This window comes from Neopelma chrysocephalum, unplaced genomic scaffold, assembly GCF_003984885.1.
Source record: "Neopelma chrysocephalum unplaced genomic scaffold, ASM398488v2 Primary Assembly neopelma1_22, whole genome shotgun sequence".
NCBI lineage: Eukaryota > Metazoa > Chordata > Aves > Passeriformes > Pipridae > Neopelma > Neopelma chrysocephalum.
The window spans coordinates 3,552,422-3,578,295 of NW_020897689.1; the positions used below are offsets into that span (position 1 = coordinate 3,552,422).

Consider the following 25,874-nt stretch of genomic DNA (forward strand, 5'->3'; position numbering starts at 1 on the left):
CTTAGGTTAATTGTAAACTGTGTTCTCACATCTCCCGAGGTCAAGGCACAGGACGCGCTGATAGTCTGGCGAGAGGCACAGGGAATTTCGGAGGCTTACTCAGTCCCTTGCACTCCTGTCTAAATACACTCGGCCTTAACCTTCCTGCAGGTACACCTCTTTCCCTCAGTAAAAAGTAGATAAAACTAGAGAAGCTGTGAAAGTCCACACTGCGTAAGAATTCAAGGGATGCACTTGAAGGAAGAAATGCTGCCGGGAGAAGACCCTTAGGTACCATCACAGGAGGCAGTGGAGCACATCACACCGGGGGTTCTGTGTCACACAGGGCCTGTACCTGCACAGGTAACAGCATGTGCTGGGCAGTATGGGTATGTATAGGAGCACGCAGTTACACACGCTCTCTGGAATCACAGTCCCCCTGGTACCAAGTAACAGGAATTTCCTAACAGATTACATACTCAATATTGATTAAAACAGATCCATTATCTTGTCAGGAAATGAAAACAAAATCTAATGATGGAGTCATAAAATCATAGAATCAACCAAGTTGGAAAAGACCTCCGAGATCATCAAGTCCAACCCTTGATCCAACACCATCGTGGTTACTATACCATGGCACTAAGTGCCACATCCAATCTCATCTTAAAAACCTTCAGGGACCACCACCTCCCTGGGCAGCCCAGTCCAATGTCTGATTGCTCTGTAAAAAATTTTTTCCTAATATTCAACCTAAACCTCCCCTGGCACAGCTTAAGACCGTGCCCTCTTGTACTGCTGGTTGCCTAGGAAAAGAGACCAACCCCCACCTGGCTACAACCTCCTTTCAGGTAGTTGTAGAGAGTGATGAGGTCTCCCCTGAGCTCCTCTTCTCCAGGTTAAACAACCCCAGTTCCCTCAGCCTAATATATAGGACTTGTGCTCCAGTCCTTTTCACCAGCCTCGTTGCTCTTCTCTGGACCTGCTCCAGCACCTCAATACCCTTCCTGAACTGAGAGGCCCAGAACTGGACATGGTACTCGAGGTGTGGCCTCACCAGCACTGAGTACAGGGGAAGAATCACTTCCCTAAACCTGTTGGCCACACTGTTCCTGACACAGGCCAGGATACCATTGGCCTTCTTGGCCAGCTGGGCACACTGCTGGCTCATGTTCAACTTGCTGTCAATCCAAACTCCCAGGTCCCTTTCGGCCTGGCTGCTCTCTAGCCACTCTGTCCCCAGCCTGTAGTGCTGCAGGGGGTTGTTGTGGCCAAAGTGCAGGACCCAGCACTTGGTCTGATTCCAATGGGATGAGGTTCAACAAGGCCATCTCTCCAGCTTGTCCAGGTCCCTCTGAAGAGCCCTCCTGCCTTTCAGAAATCAACACTCCCCCCCAACTTGGTGTCATCTGCAAATTTGCTAATGGTACACTTGATCCCCTCATCCAGATCATCAATAAAGATATTAAATAGAACTGGGCCCAACACTGATCCCTGGGGGACACCACTAGTGACCAGCCGCCAACTGGATGCAGCACCGTTCACCACCACTCTCTGGGCCCGGCTCTCCAGCCAGTTCTTAACACAGCAGAACTGTTTTTAGGTTGTCATGATTAATGCACAAGAGCATGCCTTGCATCTGATGAGGTCAGAGTTTCCAATTTGTTTATATTTTTATTTATTAATTTATACCTTACAGTAATGTCAGGTTAAAATTCATCCTCATGAATTGGTAAATTTGGCACAGCTTTCACCTGAACCACACTTTTATTGTTTTAACCTTTCGAAGGTAGAAATCATTTAAATGCTTATTAAAAAGCTCTAAGGGAGCCTTGTAAGCATAAAGAGGGAAATGATGCCAGAGTTAGCCGCAAGAAAAACAAACATTCCAAGCAGTACTAACACGTGCACGTACTCAAGTACTGCAGTATGAGATTTCTGAGCCAAGAACAAGGAATAGAAAGAATATATGCTAAAAATTGTAACAACTCCCTCTGATGAAATCAGAAAAGTTTCAGAACAAAAATTTTGGAGTAAAAACTCAGAGAAGATACTAGTACACTGAGTTGGGGTAAGAGTACGTTCTTTCAACTTCATGGTGCATTCCAGTTACTCAATTACTTCACCCAAAGTGTAGCTTGGTCAAATAAGCAAAGAAAAAAGAAGTGCTCAAGGAAATACTAGATAAACATGACAGAATGCACTCTCAAGTGGTGCAACTTTTCTGCACCAGTGATACCCATGAAAATACTATAGACCAGTTTTCCAAGTGAGTATTTCCTCACATACTGCAATTTCTGAAGGAGTGTGTAGAGCACAAGAATAAGAAAAAATTTTCTTCTGCCTTTAGAGAACTGATATATTGGTATCAGGGAATCAAGAGATCCCCTAGCAGATCAAGGATTCTGCTAGAAGAATAAATTAGGCTAATTTTAAACTTCACAGCAATATTTACTGGACTAACATTCATTAACACAATTGGTTAATTAGAGTTGGTTCCTACACCTTGCTAACCATTGCCACTATGTATTAATTTTTACATATTATCAACCAATAGCACAGATTCCAAGTGAACAATCCTTAACAGCTCTATCCTATCTGAGCTCTATCCTGAGTATCACAGTGCAGATGCCTCCTCATCAGTGCTGATGGTTTGTTCATGGTGTTCTCATGGGTCAGGTGTGGGAACTCTGGATGCAAGGAGCCAGAGCTGAAGCAGGTGCCTGCTTTCTCTGTGTGTCTCATCCCGTCCCCCCCCAATTTGGAATTTTAACCTTTTATAATCTTTATACAATTCCCAGCCCTTCACCTCCACCCTGTGGAGTGGGGGTTGTTTTCCCAGGGTGTTGCAGGCACCTCATTCAGGTGTTGGGCTGCCTTTTATTTTGCTTTGCTGCTGCTTCTATTCTATAAAACAAAAGATGTCTGTTCCCAGCTCTCAAGGTTGTACTTTGTCAAAGACCAGTCACTGACCATCAGAAAGTTGCTTTTGCTGCCGTGGCCTCTGCTTTCAACTTGTGCCCGTGTTTTCAAGGCCTTTGTTACATCCCACACTTAAGCTGGACCTCATAACAAGAGGCAGCTGGTATCAAGCTCCAGTTCACACAACAAGCTTTCATTAACACATTGATAACAAGGCCAGTGGGCCTCACAGCTAAAGGCCAGGGCCTTTTTACTAGCACTAAGTACTTTCACAGGACTGCTGGGCACAAAAAGGCACATACAGATACACTGTGTGCTCTAATGCCCAGGTTCTGAACGAGCTGATTAAATCGGCTTAGTAGCTTCTATCGTTGGAGCAACAGCACTCTGCTTCGGCTACTATGACATGCAAGGTGGGTAGAAATAGCTCCACCTGGTGTGCCAAAAAGTACCTGATTTTACTACTCGTTTTATTTACTAGTGCATCATGAAACGCTTCTGAGTTCAGTGTGGTTCAATAACAGTTTAGGATCTTCTGAGAACAAACAAATGAAGTAAATGCCTAAGTGCAGTGGTGATGGTTAAGCCTCCATCATGAAAGAAGTATAACAATATATTAACATAAGGCTTATGATTTGCTTCCATAAGAAGCTGTTAGGTCATTATCTCCTATTTTTCAAAAGCGTGGTGGGAAGCCTATTGCTGTAGAGAAAACGAAACTACGCTGCCAAAAGAGCCACTCCAAGTTGCAGTAGTCATGCATTCTTCAACAGTGGCAGATTAAACTTCACAGATACAAGAAAGATAGAGAGTCTATTTCTCATGTAGTGACAGGAAAAGGGGGAATTGTTTTAAACTGAGAGTAGTTTTAGATTAGGTGTTAGAAAAAAATTCCTTCCTGTGAGGGTGGTGAGGAACTGGAACAGGTTGCCCAGAGAAATTGTGGATGCCCCATTCCTGAAAGTGTTCCAGGCCAGGCTGGATGAAGCTCTAAGCAACCTGATCTAGCAAAAAGTTCCCTATCCATGGCAGGGGGGTTGGAACTAGATGATCTTGAAGGTCCTTTCCAACCCAAGCCATTCTATGATTCAACATTCTTGGACCTCTCATTACAAGATTCTTTACCCCAGTGAAGCAAAGCTTCAAGCTCTTGGCTTAGAACTTTCCAACTTTCTTTTCTCTTATTAAACATGCAAATTCCTAATTTTATATGATGTTTTTCACCTATACCTGTTTGGATCCATTTTGTCATCAATTAAAGATAACCATAGGTTAGAAATAACTATTTATTATGAATATAACATAAAAACATTTATGTCTGATCCCTGAACCATCAAAATAAACAACAAAGACAATTCTCTAGAAAACAAGGAAAAGTGCATTGTAGTGTATGAAATTGCTTAAGCTTGTGTAATACGTTTTTAGAGTAAATATTAATAATCTTCAAAGATCTTGTTGAATATCATTCAATGCACGTGCAAGTAGTTGTATTTTATTTTCCATGGCTTTTTTATTGTTTGCCATTTCCTGCAGAAGCTCCCGCATTTCTTCTTCAACAGAGAAAACCTGAAAGAACACAGAGATACAAAGAAAATTCTTGCTTTTCTTAATACACATAAACTCATAAAATCTTGGCAATTTTTAACACTTATAGGCAATGCAAGAGTTATGTGCTTCTGTTTAAATATGCAATGCACTACTCTTGACATTGGATGCAGTAGCAGAATTTTGCTTTAAAAAAAATATTAACCTACTAGGACATAGCAAGTAATGTATGAAAACCAGAAAACTTATTATGGAGAAAAAGCACCAGTTGTCATGCCAAGGAAAAATGCAGTACACGACAGGAACAGTAAGTGTTACCATTGGCATAGGTGAGTTAAAAGGATTATCTGGCTTAATCATCATTACTCTTGCTTGTATAGATAAGGAAGTGTTATATTCATAACAGCTACAAAGCATGCAGCTTTACTTTGCTGGAATACCAGTTCTAGAGATTTTCTTGCTGTGCAAGCCCTGCAAACCAGGGCTGTTTCCATTCAGAGATCAGACTGATAGATACAAACAGGAGACTTCCAACCACCACTGTTATAGTGGCTGTAGAATAAAAATGCAAATACAATAAACATATGCATTTAATATTAAAATTACCTTTTCATTTGCTGCTTCAATTTGTTTTTCCTTTTCATTTGCCAGCTGCAACAGTTCTTCCTGATGTGCTGCCAACATTGACTCAAGTTTTTTTCTAAAAGCATTATCCATTTCATGAAGCTTTTCCACAGCAATCCTAAAAATGATTAAAAAAAGAGATCATGCTCCTGCAAACAACTGAAGTATTTTGCTTTGTCCAGTTCTGCCTTTGACAAGGTTTTAATAACATAGGCACAGAGACATTTCTATCAATATCAGCATTAGAAGATGTCCTGTTTTCTCAAGTATGTGTTCTGGTTTTATGCACTGTGTTCAGGGCTTCTGGCATTCCTCTTAGAAGAAGCATTTAATCACTAGCAAAGACTATGAAGATTCAGGCTTGCTACTGTCAATATGGATAGGAACTTCACATGTTTTCAAATATCTACTTTTATGCTTTTGCTTCCCAAGAAGTGAATGACTGAACTGTGAGATCCTGTAAATGGCCTTTGACCCTGTCTCACAGCATCAGAAAAGTGTCTGCTTCACAGTAGTGAAGCATTTTCTTGACTCAAGCAAATTTTAGGGGATAACTCTAAAATATGTAGGAACAAAAAGCAAGGCAAATTATTCTACTACACAATTAATTTACAACAAATGTTTGAAAGAATCCAGAATTATTTGGAACTACACAATTAATTTACAACAAATGTTTGAAAGAATCCAGAATTATTTGGAAAAAAAGCTCAGTTCCACTACTGATTTTCTAACAATTCCAAAAACATTATTCCAAAACAATTATTGATTATTTGAGGGGGTTGGTTTTGGTTGGGTTTTTTTGTTTATTTCTTTGTTGTTTGTTGTGTGTTTTTTGTTTGTTTTTTTAATCAAACTTGACCATCAAGCTATTTTCTTTCATTTATTAATCATATAACCTTCCTTAAAATAGCAACTAATGTATAATTAATCAGTGTTTAACTTAAAATGTAAAGCAAAAAACCTTAGTCATACCTATTCCTTTGGTAACATGGTTATTGCTGCTAGATAAATATAATAAATATGTAGCCTTATTAATTAGCTGGTATTTTCTCAAGAATAGTTGGGAGGAAGGAAGAAAAAAAATGAGAAGGAAGCCAAAGAATAAAGAAGAAAATCATACTGAGAATCTAAGGCAGCAGTCTAGCACACTTCTCCATAATACCAGAAGCATATGAAATAATTTTCTGGGTTATGAGTACTTGTTTCTGTATCATCTCATATTTAACTATTGATCCAAAAAAATTGACCGTACATGAGGAACAAGAAAATAAATTAAAAATCTGTTGCTACTTGTACGCAAAGAGAATGACAGGTAAGTTAGAAACAGTCTGTTTGTAATGGATGGGAATACTAATTAACAGCCAGCAAGTTAGGCAGGAATGTTGATCTGATGGAGGGCAGAAAGGCTCTTCAGAGGGATTGGTACCTGTTGGATTGATGGGCCAAGGCAAATGGTATGAGGTTCAACAATGCCAAGTGCCAGATCCTGCACTTGGGACACAACAACCCCAGGCAGCGCTACAGGACTGGGGCAGAGCGGCTGGAAAGCTGCCCATCAGAAAAGGACCTGGGAGTGCTGGTCAACAGTGGCTGAACACAAGCCAGGAGGGTGCCCAGGTGGCCAAGAAGGCCAATGGCATCCTGGCCTGTATCAAAAATAGTGTGGCCAGCAGGACCAGGGCAGTGATTGTGCTGCTGTACTCAGCGCTGGGGAGGTCACTGCAAGAAAGACACTGAGGTGCTGGAGCATGTCCAGAGAAGGGCAACAGAGTGGGTGAAGGGTCTGGAGCAGAAGTTTTATGAGAAGCAGCTGAGCTGGGGTTGTTTAGCCTAGAGAAGGGGAGGCTCGAGGGGACCTCAATGTTCTCTACAACTACCTAAAGGAAGGTAACAAGTGACAGGATGAGAGGAAATGGTCTCATGTTGCACCAGGGGAGGTTTACATTGGAACTGGATGGGAAAAATTTTTGTACTGAAAAGGTTGTCAAGCATTGGAACAGACTGTCCAGGGAAGTAGCTGATTTCACTATCCCTGGAGGAATTTGAAAGAGTTGTAAATGTGGCAGTTAGGGAGATGGTTCAGTAGTGGACTTTACAGTGCTGGGTTAATGATTGGATTTGATGGATCTTAAACGTATTTTCCATCCTAAATAATTCTATGACTTATTAATATTGTTGTGGTAAGTATTGAGGATCTGTCCTCCATTTTGTACACAGTGAATGACGTATTTTTACTTTATCCTGCACAGAAATTAGTGAAAGCACTGTGGCCTCCCTTGTACACCAGCTGCCATTGCTTGGCTTGATCTCTGATTTGCAATCAATTTGTTCCATGCATCCTGGTCATGAGCTAGAGGGTTGGCAGGCTCATGCTCAAAGAAACCCTGACAGAGACTGTGCCTCATGCGCACAAACATCTTCACTGTACAACTCCAGCCAGCACGTGTGATTGCTGTAGAAGAGTCTCTTATGTAAGTGACATGGAGTTTACTCACAAGGTAAATCAAAAGCATTGGGATGGAATGGGTATAGCAGGGAGGAACGAGTGTAGGCTCCAGTCATTATCAAAGAAAATGGAAACAGAACAAAAAAGTTTAAGTGACGAATGCTGTAACTGAATGCCAGTTCCACAAAGTACATCACCTGTATAGTGAGAATTCCTTCTAGGCACACAGAGTTTGTAACTGGGCTCACAAGTACTTAAAAAAGTATTATGCTTTCTTTTGCCATATAATCAAACCTTTTTGTATACATATTAACAGTGAAACTCTACAGTAACTGAGTAGTCACAAGATAAACTATTAAGGTATTCACCTTTGAGTTTGAAGACTTTTATTTCTCTCTTCAATCAGCTTCTTCTCTTTGATATCAAAGTTTTCCTTCATTTGTTTAACCTGCACCTCCAGCTGGCTTAACAGTTCTCCTTTACCTTGCCACCTCTTTTTCAATGCGCTGAAAATAAAATGCACGTATTTACAATGACTGTAAATACCACTTCTTAGGAGGGCAGAAAAAACTTCCATTTTTCCTCATTTCTGTGGGTTTTAATAGCAAGCAAATACTCTCTGAACATAGAATAACTTCAGAGCAATGTTGCATACAACGATTCCAAAGAATTATTGTGACTTGTCTGTATCACCTGTGTGCATGCCTAATGTCATCAAGTTCTACTTCTTTTTCTTCTAGCAGTTGCTTTAATTCCTCTTTTCTTTCATTTTGCCTTTCTAATTTTTCCATTAGCTTTTCACATTCGGCAGCTTTTTCATCCAACTCTATTTCAAACAATTTCTGAGCTTCACGATTTTCTTCATGCTGTTTTCTGATTTGTTTATCTTTTTCTTGTAAGCCCTTTGGAAGATAAATATTTTAGTACACATAAACACTCAACTTTATTGTTACAATTTAAGAGTATTTGTTTAGTCTATGGAAGGACATGTGAAAGTTTACTCTTCTGAATGCATGAAAAACACTTAGTAAAGTGATAGCCAGTTAATCAGAGTAAAAAAAAAACCACCAAAACAAATCTGAAGTTGAAAGCAAGTTAAGAAAAAAGTTATTTTGAACTCTTATTCTACATAACAGTTGAATAAACAACTTATTCTTTTGAACAACCTATTCTACACGGTCCCTGAGTTCACAATCTGTAAAAAGTAATGCATCTAACTTTGACTGACATAACATGCTATAAATTTTGATTAATAAGCTAAAGTTTTAAGTCTCTTAATGAATGAATGGAATTAATAGAACAAAACATAGTATCTCTGCTGCCAAAATATTGATTTACAAGAACAGAATAAAGAAAAAAACATTTACATGTTGTAAAATAAACATGAAGCAAACATTTAAAATTGTTTTTCCTTTTTCAGGAAGAATTATGCTATCCGGGTTTCACCTCTCTCAAAATCATTTTCAAGAATAATTTAAAGCAAGGCAAAGAGAATAAAGTCTGTACATAAATATGGTTGAGAGATTCAAAGTAGCACTTCTGTACATGAACATGAATGTAATAAAAAACTCTCTTCTGCTCTCAGTGAAATGAATTGCCACTGACAGACTGATTGTGATTTGTGAGTTGGTAAACAAGGACTGCAGGGCCAGCTTTCATTACAGCCTTTACAATTGCTAAAATTAAGACTTGCAGTGAAAGTTAAGTACAAAAATTGTCAGATATGGCACTTACTTCTTTTAATCTCCTAATTGTTTCTGTCTGATCATCCAGTATTTTGTTTTTAATTCTTATGGTATCACTGTCCTGTTCCTTTTGCTTTTTTAACATCTCAATCTCATTTGTTAGAACTTCAATTTTAGCTTCCAGTTTTCCCCGATCTTGAGCAAGATGAGCTCCTAGACAAAACAGGATATTCACACTACAGTGCTCATTTTACAGATGACTTCAAGATGTAGAATGTTGGGAAATGGGGTGGAGGTGAAGGTAAGAACCACCTTACAAACCAAACCATTGACTATTTTGTCTATTGGAAACACTGTAGGGATTTAATCTGTAGGTAGGTAACACTTAGGTAGCAAGTGTAGAACTGAAGGTCTCTGTTTTATCCTTTGAAAACTTTTCTGAAAAAAGTCAGCAGTAGTTCTTACAGATCCAGCCAATCTCAAAGAGCCCACAAGGTGGTGCTGAGTCACATAGAGAAAAATGAAAAATACCCAAGTTTTTCTTCCCCTCTTAAGTATTTCATACTTTTTTAAGATACATACTGAAATTTTCACATTAGACTTATCTGATAGAAAAGTAGCATTATATAACTCTATTTACAAATCTTTGTTTTCCTAGTTTCATATTTAAAAGCTCTTTGAATAACACTGTGGTATTTTGATATTTTCAGGAAATAGATAAGCTGTATTCGCAACCAACTCCCACAACTGCTGTTACAGATCCCATGTGCCACAGAACATCTGTTTTTGCACATCAACTCTACAGCTAGATAAGATCCAGAAACCTTGTCATGATCACAACTCTACTGGAGTGTTTATTTGAGAGGTAAGACATTGAGAGCACCACCATTTTTTCTGCAAAAGAAAAAATCCCCCCAAAACTATTTTACCCTGTTGTGCTAGCTCCTGTCCCCATATTTTTCTTTCCATTTTTAACCCATCAATCACAGATTCCTGGGCTGTCAGCTGAGAAGTAAGTTTTCCATTTTCCTTTTTTAGAAGTTCAACTTGAACGGCCTTCTGTTTGTCCTCCTCAGTCACAGTTTCAAGTTCTCGAGTTCGACACTATGAATGAACATTGGAAAAAGACAATAAGATCCTTTAAAACAAGTATTCAAAATTTCAAATCAATACTAATTGATTTCCTGGTTAGGAAAGTAATACTTATATACAGCAAATTAACTGAGAAATATTCTGCTTGCATTCAGGGTTCTATATGCATTTCTTTCCAGTTATGAAACTCAAATTTGCTTCAAGTAGACATACTTCAATTCCAGAAAACTGTAAAGTTGATTTCTAGATAACTACCCTAAATTATCAATGCCATTATAAAAACCTATTTAGAATCACAAATTCACAGGTAAAAAAAACCAAAGAGAAAGTAAAGATATTAAAAACCGAATCATAAGAAACAGACAGAACTGGGGTGAATTTTCACTTCCAATGATAAAGACTTATCTTCAGTTATGCAGTCTACTTTTTGTTTTACAGATTACAGCTATTTAATATAGATATTTTTCAATCTTAGCAGCATCACTGACTGGCAGAATCCTATTCTGTATACCAACACAATGTTTGGACACCCCAACAGCAACATGGAGGGAGGAGACTAGAAACAACTGTGCAGCAGTTGTACTGCACCCAAGTTTTAGCACAAAGATGGACTGGATACATACATGGACTGAATCATACATCCATTTAAAAAATATGTTCCTGAGATTTTAAAAAATTATTTATGGATAGCTGAATAGTACTAGCAACTGTGCCCACAGTATTTAACATTAAAATTTGACAATTAGTAGATAATGAATAATACTGCTAATGTTATGCAACTAGGAGATATTAAGCTGCTAATAACTACACTGGATTATCTGTTCAATTTAATTTTTAATTCACGTACAGTGACGAATGCAGAAGCATATTCCATTCCTTTGAATTTACAAAGGGTCAGGGTTACTAATGTAGGTTTTGTAGTTTTGACTGACTATCCGATTACATACAAACTGCCAGTGCTCCCAAGGCAAGGAGTGCATGTTTCAAAACACGACTAGTCCTCTTCCCTATGGGAAGCAGCATTTGTTGAGAAATAGAAGTGCAAGATGCAAGAATAACGGCTGATGTGGAGTACTAAGTTTTAGAGCGACAGGAAATGTGTCTTTCAGTCAGTCAACCTTTTATGGAATCATTAACTTTTATAGGTGAAATATTACAAAAAAACATATATATGTAGTTGAAGTGTTTTGAAACAAGTACCTTTAGGTTTGCTGTAGCTTCTTCATTTGATTTTGTTAATTCTGCAATTTTTGCTTTCTGTTCTTCTACCATACTTGTTAGGTCTTGGATCAGACTTGCCATATCTTTTTCCCTTTGTTCAGACTCAAAGAGGGCTCGCTTATGTTTAACTAGATCAGCAGAAACATTTTCAAAACCCTCTTTTACCTAAAGTTTTGTAAAACAAGACTTGAAAAATGCTAACATTTGGAAAAAGTGCGAATACATAAGCACAAGTGACATTTAAATTCCAAGTGAAAAAATAGAAATTTATCAACTGTATATCAAATTAGTGAATATCCGAAACTGGTTTTTTACTGGTTTGTTGGTGATACTTCAACTTGAAACTGGTTCTGCCCAGCTCCATATTTGTAAAAAACCCAACAAAACAAAGCAAACACAAACAAAAAACCCAAGCCAAACCAACCAACCAATCAAACTCCCCCCAAAACAATACAAAAAACACATAGGTGGATGGGAAGCAGAGCTTGGGAACTGAAAACAATGCCTTGATTTAATTTCATTGTTAAGATTGACATTAAAATCTTGAAAGAAGGAGTTAAAGTAAATTCAATCTTTTTTTTTCCTCGGCAGAAAGATTTGAAGGGTAAAATATAAAATAATGTAAATACTAGCCAAAGAAATAAGTTCTCTAAGGAGTTTAGTAAACAAGTTTTGAATTCTGAGTTTCAAAATGCATATCCAAAATTCAATTTTGAAAAGTTAAACAATAAAGTACTTCATTATTAAATACACTAGTATATATGTAACTATAACCTTATCAAAACATATGCATTTTTAATATAATTGAATATATTCTAATAGAATGTCAACATACTTTAAAAGAAATTAATAACACCAGATAGAAGTGTTTTTTGCTCCTTTCTTTTGATTAACTTCTACATATGAACAAAAATGCTGGGTTTTTTGAGTGCTGACTTGGCATTCGCTGTTGATGCTCTAATCATTGATATTTCAAAGCCTACTATCAGTATTTTTGCGTGAACACTTGAGCATAAGGATAAAAAAAAACCCAGCCCAACAAAAACACCAATAACTGAAACACCCCCAAAATATCTCTCAAAACCCAACACACTTAAGAGAACTACAACCCCATCTAGTGTGAGATTAAATGTTCTCTCAGTCTTACCTCTTTAAACCTTTTTGCTTCAACAGTTAGAGCTAAACGAAATTCATCTTCTAACTCTCTGTACTTCTGGTAGGACATGTTAATTTTCTCCTGAAATTCTTTAACACACTGTTCATGCCTCTGCTCCTCTTTAGCCACTTCTTTTGACAAAGCATCTTGAAATTCAGGTCCATTTAAAGCAACTCGGGTTTCAAGTTCTTTCCTGAAGTTACCAAACATACACTTGAGACACAAACTGCAGTATCTCGCAACGCTATTTCAATTCATTTCCTTGGTATTACTGAACAAGAATAATGAATTCCATAATAAATGGGATAAATTCCTTAGTTTCACAGACAGATTTCAGTCTTCTATGACAATGACACTGCCATGAGGAAAATTCTGTTGACTAGTGTTAAAACACCCAAAGAAATATCCTTATTCTTTAATTCAAATTTTTGTAGAAATTACTAAATCGCTCTTTTGCTTTTAGTTAGCATTTATTAGCTTTGCTGTCAACAAAAGTGACACTGGAATCAGAGAAAAGCCCCGTACAGTCAGACACCCTCTTCTGCAGTGATTCTCTTCACCCTCACCCAACCAACAACTGTTGCTTCTCACTCAAGACTCAGAACCCGAAAAGCAGCAGCAATGGGGACCTAAAAGGAGAATGTTGAAGCAAAAGTACCCTGTACTTTCAGATTATTCTGTTCATCTGCTTTAAAGCAAAAAAAACTGTCCTTCACATTATATCTTTTGGAGATTTATAATTATTGGAAGTTCTCAAAACACAGCTATCAGATTCTTCCATCAAAACTTGCAGCAATCTTGGTATCTGAATACATTTGTCCATGTAAAATTTAGCAAATTTAACCAGCATATTTTATTAGTAACATTTCTCACATATTACTGTACCACAGGGTACTTAGTGCTTTAGTTTCTACGCATATTTGATTGTATTAGATGACAGTAAAGAATGTATACTCAAGTATTCTCCAAAAGAAGGGAAATTTTGGAGAGGAAATCAGCCAGGAAGTAACTCACCCCCACACCCACACGCAGGATACTGCAGAAGCTGACTTATTTTTTTGAATACTTTGTGTTATTGTAGTATATATAACTCTTCAGACAGTAATTCAGATACAATTTTATTTTTATCTGATTTTTCCTGAATTACAGATCAAGTATTTCAAATAAAGAGTTCAGCCATATAATAAGACAAGAACCTATCAAGTGGAAGTTGCCTACATGAACTTATGAGTCAGGAATCTATGAGATATGAAGGTATTCTTAAATAAGCAAGAAAATGTGTGGTAAGACATTTACATTTTTACAAAGACCAGCTCTCACATTACTTAAAAAAAACACCACCCAAACCACAAAACAAATCCAAACTAAAACACATCCATACTTTAGAACACATTTAAACAAAGTATATTTACAACACTAGCATCTCTATTAACTTGTGAAAAGAAAATAGATGACCCAATACCTTTGCTCTTGCTCTCTTAATATGAGAAGTTCATGTAGTTGTTTTACCTTCTCCTTCTGTTGTCGGAAGGATATTCGAAGTAACTGTACTTCTCTTTCATTTGCTGATGCTTTAAGCTCTGCCTCTTGCACTTGTTTCATCTGTGTGGAATTCATAAAGACAAGAACAAGATTTTTTTAAAACTGTAATTTAGTCTTCATGTCTTATCCTGGAATACAAAGGAACAGGTGCTTTATAAGAGTTTTGTTGTTTGTTTCTTATTGGTTTTGTTTTTATTTTGTTTATTTCTTAATACATTTTGTTTCACTTGAAGAAATTTAAGACAAATGTTTAAGTCTTAGCTTAACTTACTACAACACAAAAAAAGCAATTTTCATGAAGAAACAAAGGCATTTACCTAATTTATAAAGAACTTGAAAGTGTCCTGCAGAAGTGGAAGAAATGCATTGGCAGAATGATTTCCTCAATTATAAACTCTCATATTTTAATATTTGTATTAGTTCCAAACAAAACATTTTTAGATGTATTCAACATAACCTTTCTTTTTAACACTCCACTTATATAAACCGCTTTTTGATTTGTACAGTTTATAGTTGCTGAAAAGAGCTGCTTCCTAATGATTTTAGAAAAAATGGAGAATCAGTGTAAACTCCAGATGGCATACTCCACTTTTTCCATTTGATCCAAACTTTTCTGAGTAATTACATTTCATAAGCTTAAGCCTTTTATATACAAAGCTCTCTTTCATGATTCAATAAGGAGGGAAAAAAAGAATATGAAAAAGTAAAGTTATAAAAAAGGTTTTGAATTACTCATGAAGTGGTAATTCAAAACCAGGACACTTCAGAAGGCTAAGTTCTCGTGTTCTACATGTCAAGCCTATTCCTGAGTAATATTTAGACACACATCACTGTATTGTTGTTGTTTTGTGGATGCAGAGAAGCAATTTTCACCTAAATTGAATCACTTAAAACAAAAACTGTCAAGCAAGAGCAGATGAAAATTTAAAGACTTCCAGATCATAGGCAGAAAATAGGCATTTAGATGCATAGTAGACTTATCTTGAATCCCTTCAAGAAGTCATCTAGTAATGCTGACTGAAGGCCTTAAATAGTGACTGCCTGGAGCAAGTGTAATTTGCCACTGAAGCTAACTGCCAATGTGTACTATAAGAAAGCTCTATTAAATATTATAGACTTTGTTAATCTTGGAGTCGATAAAATAGGCCAACATTAAAAAAGAGAATTTAGTTTCTAGAGCATCATGATTATTCTTTGAAACCTAATTATTAAAGAGTATTTTCTCCAGGATCTTAAAGACAGGAACAAAGACTTCCCTCTAAGAAAGTTTTGTAATTAAAAACAATGCTATTACTATCCAAGGAGATGACATATTTCTACAAACTCATTAAAGGAATAAAACCCTCATATATCTAAAACCCTCATATATCAATAAGGTATTTCCATTCTTATAGGATAGAAAAAACTCCACCCCCCCCCAAATGCCTCTCTTGTTCTCTAAATCACTAACTTTAGTACTTTTCAAGGTGACAGGCAGATACCTGATCTAAACTGAAGGCCACTTCTGGATCTGTAATAGCTCCAAGGTATCTACAGGTAAGGAAGAAAATGGAAAAGCCACTCAGGTGCCCAAACAGCAGCCTAAATTAGAGGGTGACTTGAACGGCACTTGCAGTTTGCCATCAAGGAGTGCCCTGAGTCTCATTCCTTTCAGGGTATCTGAGCAACACCACCTCCTACAGCATTGCACTGTAAGTTGAGACTTTTCAGGATGTGTATGTTAGGATTCAGTTTCTGTAAGTTCAGTGACACGGGAATAGGCTAATATAGGAATATAAACAAACAAAAGGTGTAGATATTGGAGGACACTGAAAATTCAGCCATTGACTTTTTAGACAGAAATAGTGGCAGCAACTTGATCTTATGCATTTGTATACTGAAAAAAGTGCCTCCAACAACAAAAGCATCATTATCTTCTCCAGCTGTAAAAGTATCCACCAAAAATCCCAACCAACAAAACAAAAAAAACCCCACTCAAAACAACCAGAATCTTTAAAGTAAGTTCTCAGCAATTACTGCTTTGTTCTGGTTGCAATTAAAAGCATCTAATTCTTTAGATCAGCAAAACAAACAGAATCACCAAGTTTCCATCGGACTAGTAAGATCTTTACTGATTTTTTAAAAAACTTGTTTTTGTTACTGTATATTATCAGAAAATATCAACTCTTTAAGTACATAGGACTTGTTCTCCTTTATCTTAAGACCACATCACATGACATACTTCCATTTATAAAATACATTAATTGACAATTAAAATTGATACCTGTTATTAACTACTATTATTGTGGAAAACTCAGACTTGAAGCTTGTAAAATCTAGTGCTTCTTTGTATCCAGGACTATAGCAGCCACCCCATTGCCATTGTATTATTTACTCATGAAAAATATTTACCTCTATTGCTCGTTGCTGCAATCTCTGTGTCTCCATCTTGGACAGTGTTTCTTCTAAAGCTTGCATGGCCTTCTGATGTTCTGCTTCTTTATTTCTTGCCTGATTTAACTCATTAGTAAGTCTTTCAGTTTCACCTTTCAACTGTTGGACATCTGCTTGCAGTCTTGCTTTGTCATCTCTCTCTTTCAAGATCAATTCCTTTAGCCTGAAAATAAATGCCATGAAGTTGTATTACAAACATTTCAGTATTTAGTTTGATGCCAAGTACATTGAGAAAAAAACATTAGTAACTGTTGTAACACCATATCTTGTTCTTTACTGAGCTTTACTACTTACAGGATTGTCATGTAAAACTTTAAAAAGCTGTAAACTATTACTGAAGTCATGTGTAGCATTACTATGTGGAGCTTCATTTTAAAAAGCCTGAGTTGGAGACAACCTCACAGATAGATCTTTTAGGAAATGACATTCCAGTATCATTTTGCTTACACACAAGTTGAACATATAGCATCAATTTGTAATTTAATAATTATCTTCACTAAACTAAGGATGCTTCTGAAGCATCCTTAACTATTTTAACAATTTTTATATAAGATCTATCTCAACAGAAAAGGAACATAAGCTTCTAATACAAGTAAAGGTGGGAAGTGAACCTAAAACAAAAAAGGAAAAAAGGGAAATAATCACAGTCAGTCATGGAAGTACCTGACTTTTTTCTTCCTTACAAGAAAGAAAATGTGTCTTTGACAACTCCAAAAATATCTGATGACAAACAATGCTTTGTTAGAAGAGAGATCTTTTGAAAAAAAGCTGCTGCTCAGAACTTATACAAGAATGATGACAACCAATGATGACAACTATCCAAAGATGTGCTAGGCCTGCCCTGCGCAACATATTGCCTACAGGCCAACTCTGGCCGGCCAGAAACACCTTTGTTCCAGTGCACTGAGCAGGAAAAACACAAGGAATGCTGTAGGTATAGGTGGAAAGAGAGACTGGGAAACAGAAGGTGAAAGCATGATATGAGGCAGCTACTAGAGCTTGAACTGAAAGCACAGTTATGATACAGACTGTTTGGAAAGTAATGGCTGGAAATGGAGGTAAGCAACACTCTGATATTGTTCTAAGATTAGAACAGGAAGAAAGCTGCAGAAAGGAATTTCATTAGGTAATACTGAGAGAAATTCTACCACTACTTGATGTGTTATTTTCCAAGTATATTGTTTAAAGCTGCTCTCATTTCTTAAGCCTACAAATTGAATTTTCATTAATTACAAAACTCAAAGGAAAACTGTTATATTACAGCACTGTTTCCCTACCTATCTGTAGTGTATACAGCCATACTCTGAATATTCTTTTCTTCTTTTGAATGCTGCTGTAGCTCTTTGACATGCTCTAATAATTTTTTCTCTGCTTGCTCTGCTTTCCATCTCCTTTCTTTCTCCTGATCCAGTTCTTGAATCAGCACCTTAGCAAGAATGTGGTAAGCATCAAACTACTAGTAAACGTTCAAGCATAGCCAAAAATGACAAATAATATTTATAAGTGTAGAATAAGATTTTTTGTCTTTCTGGAATTTATAGGTGACAGAGCAAAGGGCAAGCGACCAGGCCAAAAACTCCCATAAAAGTGAAACAAAATAAATCCTCTCCCAGTTGACACTAAAAGAACAACACTACTTTTGATACTATCTACATGCAATTGTTTTTGCCACGTCCAATTTTAGTTTGACCAGGAGACGTATGCTTGGCTTCAGATGAAGACATACTCATACTTAATTTGAAATGATGCAAAACCTACTTGGTATGTTGATTCCTCTGTGGGATTTGAATGACTTTCTTCTACTTTTTCTGTATTGCTTTGTCTACCAATCAGTATTTCAGCTTTTCTTCCCACTACTTTCAAGTCTTGATTATCTGATGATGAATTAAGATGAGAGTCTCTCTGACTGGAGTATGAACACTTTGAGGAACTCTTCTTCTCTTCCCTATATTTGCAGGACATCAAGGTATATTTAAGAGTTTAAACAGTAACAGAGGATTCAGACACTTTTACAGGATGAAATTTTACAGTTCTCTGCAACATTTGAATAATACAGTTCAAAACCACGCAGAAAATAATTTGCAAGGAGACCATAGCAGAAACAGCTAAATTCAAATAGTCAGCTGTAAAAAGATAGATATAACTAGTTTATGCTATCTGAAAGACATCTTATGATCACACAGATATCAAACAATTCTGGAGAAGCAGAGTAGCTGTAGAGCTGCAGTGGCTAACTACGCTAATATATTCCAATTTGTATCATCATCTACTCATCACTCCTGATAAATCAAACAAATCACTACGGCATCCTCAGCTTCATCACAAAATATGGACAGTTAAATTCTTGATCATTTTTCAGACAGCATGAATCTTTTATTTTTATTTTTTAATGACTCAGTTCTGTCTGTGGAGAATTTTTCTGTCACCACAATTTAAAACAAAGATGGAAGTATAAGCTGTTAGAATTCTGAAAGTGTTTGTTTCGGAGTCTTCAATTCCGTTCTCACTTAAACACAGAAACTGCTCATATAGAGAAATGGCAGAAAGAAGCCTCAGAAGCTACTCATTTTCAGGGTATCATTAACAGAGCTAATTGACCCAACCTATCAATTTCAGAAAAATGTTTCAAGTACTACATTCATTCTGACAATATTCAGCTTAATTCATTTTGGCTTTATATGGCAAACATCAGGATACCTGTTGGTTATTTTGTTCTTAAGATGACTCGCATGACACTTAGGAGATAAGGTAGTTCTCCTGTGAGGAGGGATCTTGCTTCTTTTCATGACCTTTCTGTTGTTCTCTTTCCCACTCTCATTTTCACTCTCAGAAGTTGGATCTGTGTCTCTCTTAGCTTTGAGACAACTTGGAGGAGCTTCCTGTCTTGAGCTATCAGATACCTAGGAAGAGATCAAAATTTTATCTATAAATTTTACCATTTCTAATTGGCTAATTTCTAACACTTATTCAGGTGCTATTTTTAAAAAACTTCACACAAAATAATTTTGATAGGAAAGTAAATAATTGCTTCCAATTTTTTACTTTTACAATCTCTTCCCTCCTTGCTAAAATATTTCATTGTTTTAAAGATAAAATAAACCCAACATGCTTGAGAATATATAGGTGTATCTTTTTGAAATTCCTGAATTTTGGTAAAATCCTTAGGCCTAAAAGGTTGGTGCAAAATGTAAAACAAATACAGCACTTAAAACCAAAAAAGCCTTGCAAACACCACCAACTGTTAAACCTGACAAACTTTTATGTTATCTATGCTAACAAAACATATTAACAAAACAAATTATGTTACCTGACAAACATATCAGATCAAGTTGACCTACTGGTGAAATTAATTTTCACCAACTGTATAATCCAAGTGTTTTGGTGCATTTCATGTTTTACTTTGGTTCAGTTACTATATTGATGGCTTCAGGGTAAAAAAACCAGACAAGAATTTTCTAACATAACATGATCACATACCTCTGCTAGTCCCATACACTATGTTTTTTATTCAGTATGAAAGTTGTCAGGATTCGAAGTGCAATCTTCAGTTTTAAAGATCTGTTTTATTTTATTCCCAGCTTCTCAAAATGATTAAGAAAACATTGGCATCGTAAGCTCATAAACACCAGTAGAAATGCTCCAGTCTGTTCCAGAAAACTTTTGCATTATCAGAAATGTACACCTGATCTTACAAACAAAACTTCCTGTGTGATCACAGAAAAAAAAAATCACCTTTTGAAGTATCTGTGAAATCTGATCTTCTATTCTTTTAATCCTCATCTCACTGTGTATTTTATCAAGTTCAGTCTTCTCTGGTTCTGAAGATGAGACAAGCTCTGTGGAGGAGCTGGTGGCACCTTGTACTGGTATTTTTGTACGCTGACGAAAATTAGCCAATGCCTGGTCGATATGAGGTGTCGCCAGCGGTAAGGCAACACTGTTCTATCAGAAGGAAAGACAACCCTTGCAGCATTAATGAGTTGCATGCAATATAAAAATAAAGCATATCGTTGTTAAAATCAGTACACACAAACTATGGCACCTGATCTCTGAATGAGGGGCATCCAGATGAAACCAAAGAGCCCAAAACATCTTCTAAGAACTGCAAATCTGAACAGTTTTTTTCTTCCAGGTCCACTGGTTCACCAGAAATACCTCTTCCATCTAGAGCTGTTAGCTGGGGCAACGACTGAAGAACAGTTTCTCTGTAACCTTGAGGAAAAGACCACATGTAAATTGAAATCAATCTCCCAAGATGTCTAATGTATTTCAGCTACCCTGTCATCTTAAATGATTCACTGCATTTTTAATACAAGAAAAAAGTAGCGAGTTATCTACAGTTGTCTCATCTTTTCCCATCCATGGCATTCAACAGATAACATTACAAAACTAAATGAACTTGGAAGCTATCTGCCTGGTCCTGGCCTACACCAGCATTTCCCAACCATCATCAGCACACTGCAGTTGCACAGAGAACCTTTTAATATCAGAGTACTGCACAAAAACAGTTGTATCAAATGGAAGGACAGACAAATGTAATGGAAAGGCCAGCTTAGATTACTTCTTTGTCAGTGAATTAAATAAGGCATTATGAAACTGTAAAGCATTGAAGTTAACTTTCTTTAAATTAATGGAATTTGGGCTTCAGAATAGTGCAGTTTTGAAAGTTAGTGTCACCAAAGACATATGAAGAGGTATGTAAATACTTGCTGAAGAAAACTACTGGAATTTTCTGAGTTGTCCAAAAAACTTTAATAGTCCTGTTACTCTTTCTATAGTGCCTCAATGCATTTGTAAAACATTTGCTTTTGAAAATATTACTTAAAACCTAATTTGGCTTTCCTCAATTACCTTTGAGGTTTCTTTCTAACTGTACATATATTACACCTGTATCAGTTATATGCTAATTATATAGCTGCTATTTTGTATTATTGCATTATTCCTACTGTTCTACTCTTTGTAATGAAATTATCTTTGAGCTCTCCCAGAAGTATCAATCCTCTGCTTCCACAGATTTTCCCTTCTATAGATTTTCCCCTCTCATACACACAAAGAAAGAAAACAAAAAAAACCCTACACCAAAACAGGATGCTGCAATTTAACTTATTTGAAAACAGGGTGTAACATTTAAATAGCAGGAAAAACCTACCCCCAAAGCAGAAGCTCTAAGCAACGCAACTGAAAGCAATATATCCACATGCAATCTCCAACTTGTCTCCATGCTGCCTAGTGAAACCCCTGCCTACTATTTTGATACAAATGCTAATTACTGCAGAGTATTCTAGAGTCTGCCGCTACTAACTGAAGCTGTGGGAAAAGAAGGAAAAGCTAATTGTGCCACTGATTTTTCCCTTGTGGTCTCTATAGTAGCAGACTTTACTTCCCGTGCCTGCCCTCTTTCTATGTAGTTCAGTATCTCAATGTACATTCTTCGAATTCTCCACCTACCCACTTATAATATTAATACTCCTTTCCTCCTATTTCTGCAAAACTTTCTGTTTCCATCACTTTCCCATCTTAACCTAAAATAATATCATAGAATCATAGAATGGTTTGGGTTGGAAGGGACCTTAAAGATCACCTACTTATCCAACCCCCTGCCATGGGCAGGGACACCTTCTACTAAATCAGGTTGCTCCAAGCCCATCCAACCTGGCCTTGAACACTTCCAGGGATGAGGCATCCACAACTTCTCTGAGCAACGTGTTCCAGTGTCTCATCACCTTCACAGTAAATAATTTCTTCTTAATATCTAATCTAAACCTACTCTCTTTCACTTTGAAGCCATTCCCCCTTGTCCTGTCACTACATGGAAGAGTCTCTCTCCATCTTTCTTGTTGTCTCCCTTAAGGAGAGGCCACAATTAGGTCACCCCAAATCCTTCTCTTTTTCAGGCTGAACAATCCCAATTCTCTCAGCCTTTCCTCCCAGGAGAGATGCTCCATCCCTCTAATCTTCGTGGCACTCCTCTGTATTCACAAGCGAAAATGCTGAGCCTTATGTAACCATACAACATGTTACAATGTTAAGAATACACGGGGGGTGGGGGTAAAGAATTTTTTTTCATGGAAAATGAATTACTTTTGACAGAATTTAGATTTCACAGGCTGGCCAGCTTATGAATGAATTTGCAAGCTTCAGAACACAGCTCACAGCTTAAAGGAAATGACTGGCCTAACGAGCACAGAGTATCCACCTAACATGAGATCCATACCTGCTGTGTGACAAACTGGATTGGCTTTTCCGTTTTTTTCCAGTGTGAGGTTCGTCAAACAGTGCAGCCCCTTTGTGCACTGAAGTAAGTGAATAACGTTGCTTACACAGTTGCTGTGAAGTTCAATGTGGCTAATCTTATATCTGGTTCCATGAAGGGATCGAAATCCTAGAAATTTGAGGAAAAAAACAACCAAAAAAAATGTTTTCTGCTGCAGTCCTAGACTATGGGGTTTAGAACAAATGGCAGCTTGTTGAAAAATATTCAGTAAATAATATATCATAACTGGAAATGAGAAAAGAACACTTGTTCCATATCCTTGTCTATATATGTTAATTAGCCATGGTACTCTACCACATAGTACAACACTTAAGCTAGTTATGAGAGCTAACTGTAAAGAAACACATTAGTTCCCGGCTGTTAAAAAGTGTGTAAAAATAAACATTTTCCTTGAAGTTTCATTTTATAACTCAGTTCATTAACAAAATTGTTACCAAGTTCTTTTTAATTTTGTATTACAAATTTTCTTGATTCTATAGCATAAAATCTCACAAGCAACAGCTGACCATTTTAACAAACAGACATAGATGAAAACTTCTGTAAGTTGCATTTTTGGAAATAAGTCTGAAATGTTTACTGTGCTACTTTCCGAACAAGCTTGGCCTTGCCAAACACAGGAGAATAAATTCCAGTTTAGAATAATCTCTGGTGTTAGAAATTTGAAAGCTGAGAGGAGCAGCAATTGCTACTTTTATTAGAATTATTTGGTGAATTAGCACTTTAAGTACTAGAAACTTCTCAAAATACACTTGGTCAAGCTTTTCAAAATTAAAGTGAGACAAATGGTTTGTACTGCACTGCACTTGGCAAAGGCACTTACCAGAGAGATCATGTATGCGATTATATGACAAGTTCAGCACAGTTAAATTAAAGAGTTTTTCCAGTCCTAAGCAAAATGAGAAAAACATAGAAACCATAAGATTTGCAGAAGAATGCTCTGTTTTCAAATGCCAAGCTTGCAAAGTGAGCCTTAAAAGATCATAACTACAAATTATGACATCACATAATTACTATTACTATGATTATATTATGACTATATTAAACTATAATAATAAAAATCAGGTTTTCCTTCTAATTAAGGCATTTTGTTATGATAAAGCTTACCACATTTTATACAGACATTTTAAAATTCACATTATAATATCGTTAGTAGCCCAACCTTAATTATATGCAAACATTCCAGAAGCAACCTTCAAGACAAATCTTACAAAACTTCCGTGAGTTTCTAAATGGACAGAAATAAACATTGCCGACCCTCCACTTTGGTTATCAGGTTACAGGATAAGCTCAGGGTGCGCAGGTTCGCCAGGGAGCTGAGCCCCTCGATCCGGCGGATCTGGTTCGAGGACAGATCCAAATGCTGCAGGTTGCGGAGGTGGCCGAGCCCTTCGATCCTGGCGATGCGGTTGCAGTGGGCGTTGAGCGTGTGCAGGTCCGAGCTCAGGGACACATCCAGCAGGCTGCGGAGGAGAGGGGCCTGCGTCAGCCGGGCAGCTCCGCTCCCGGGCCGCCCCTCACCCTCCGGCCCGTTCCTCACTCACCTCTTAAGGCCCCTATCCATGAGGCTGAGCTCGCCGGGAACCCCCGCCATCCCGCCGGGCCCCGCGCAGACCGCTCCTCGCTTCAGACCTCCCTCGCCTCCCACGGCGACGCTCCCGCCTTACGGCCGGGACACAACCGCCTCAGGGCACCGCCGCTCTCCCGCTCCCGCCGCGGGCAGGCGCGGCCGCGGCCGCAGGGGAAGGCGGCGTCCTCGGAGCCCCCGCAGCGCGGCAGCCGAGCCCGCGGCCCACCCGGCACGGGGCAGCGTGGGCACGGACCCCTGCCGCTTCTTCCTGCAGCTTGCTTCCTGCCGCTGCTTCCTGTCGCTTGCTTCCTGCCGCCTGGGATCGCCCCGCGACGGGGCAGGGTTTATAGACCGAACTGCTTTGAATTCTTCTTGGGGGACGTTTGGGAGCTTTGGAGTTTTTTAGAGCTCACACAGTATTAAGAGTTTAACAGAATCACAGAAGCAGAAAATATCCTGATTTGGAAGGGACCCACAAGGATCATCAAGTCCAGCTCTTAGCCCTGCACAGGATCATCCCCAAGAGTCACACCATGTTCCCGAGAGTATTGTCCACACGCTTCTTGAACTCTGTCAGGCTTCGTGCTGTGACCACTTCCCTGGGGAGCCCGTTCCAGTGCCCAACCACCCTCTGGGTGAAAAACCTTTTCCTAATATCCGTTCTAAACATCTGACACAGCTTCATGGTATTCCCTTGGGCCCTGTCACTGGTCATCAGAGAGAAGGGATCAGTGTCTGCCTCTCTGTTTCCTCTCACAAGGAAGTTGCAATGAGATGAAAGCTGCAATGAGGTCTCCCCTCCATCTCCTCCAGGCTGAACAGACCAAGTAACCTCAGCTGCTCCTCATTCGACTTCCTCTCAAGGCCCTTCACCATCTTCCTTGCCCTCCTTTGGACACTCTCTAACAGCTTAATATCTTTCTTATATTGCAGTGACCAAAACTGCACACAATATTCAAGGTGAGGTCACACCAGTGCAGAGCAGAGTGGGAAAATCACCTTTCTCACCTGACTGGTGATGCTTTGCCTGATGCCCCCCAGGATACAGTTGGCCCTCCTGGATGCCGGTTTGCGTCACTCAAACCTCAGAGCTTGCCACCGTCTCAGGCAAACTGGGCCTGGCCTGGGCTCAGCTGGAGCCACAGATTTCACTCTGTAGAAGAGGCATTTCCTAATGCACTGAAGCCGTGGCAGCACTTGGAGCTTTGGTTTAGTACTTGCCCATGGGCCTGCCTGTGCAGGGTGCTGAAATCTGTAGCTCCCACCCTGGTATTTGTGCATGGTGTGACCCTCACTGGATCCTGAAGAGCAGAAAAATCCCAGCACTGTTGAGCTGCTGGGATGTTCTGCTGGCCACAACTGATGAATCTTGCTCACCTCCTTCTACCAGC

At 38.2% G+C, this 25,874-nt stretch overlaps 1 protein-coding gene and 1 long non-coding RNA gene across 5 annotated transcripts; one reads left to right on the forward strand and one right to left on the reverse strand.

Annotated features, from left to right (window-relative positions):
- The first annotated feature begins 159 nt into the window (after positions 1–159).
- On the forward strand, positions 160–21,330 carry LOC113968480. 3 transcript variants are annotated; one of them, XR_003534536.1, is made up of 4 exons: positions 160–342; positions 9,362–9,499; positions 9,909–10,063; positions 20,775–21,330. It is a non-coding gene; the product is annotated as an uncharacterized LOC113968480 (long non-coding RNA). The 3 variants fall into 3 exon arrangements; XR_003534538.1 differs by lacking the exon at positions 20,775–21,330 and adding an exon at positions 10,766–11,489; XR_003534552.1 differs by lacking the exon at positions 20,775–21,330 and adding an exon at positions 10,769–11,489.
- Positions 4,167–24,615, reverse strand: LRRCC1 (leucine rich repeat and coiled-coil centrosomal protein 1). Of its 2 annotated transcripts, XM_027684358.1 has the most exons (19): positions 24,458–24,507; positions 24,171–24,376; positions 23,737–23,802; positions 22,857–23,024; positions 20,685–20,854; positions 20,375–20,584; positions 19,340–19,542; positions 18,401–18,587; positions 17,920–18,068; positions 16,601–16,805; positions 14,130–14,269; positions 12,659–12,860; positions 11,491–11,676; positions 10,128–10,302; positions 9,248–9,411; positions 8,207–8,415; positions 7,882–8,019; positions 5,050–5,185; positions 4,167–4,464 (listed from the first exon to the last, which is right to left on the reverse strand). In XM_027684358.1, the coding sequence occupies exons 1-19, from the start codon at positions 24,505–24,507 to the stop codon at positions 4,342–4,344; spliced, it is 3,087 nt and encodes a 1,028-aa protein (XP_027540159.1). In that variant the 3' UTR covers positions 4,167–4,341. The 2 variants fall into 2 exon arrangements, 1 of the variants encoding a protein (XP_027540159.1); XR_003534386.1 differs by lacking the exons at positions 4,167–4,464; positions 8,207–8,415 and having other exon boundaries at positions 5,051–5,185; positions 24,458–24,615.
- Between the last annotated feature and the right edge of the window lie 1,259 nt (positions 24,616–25,874).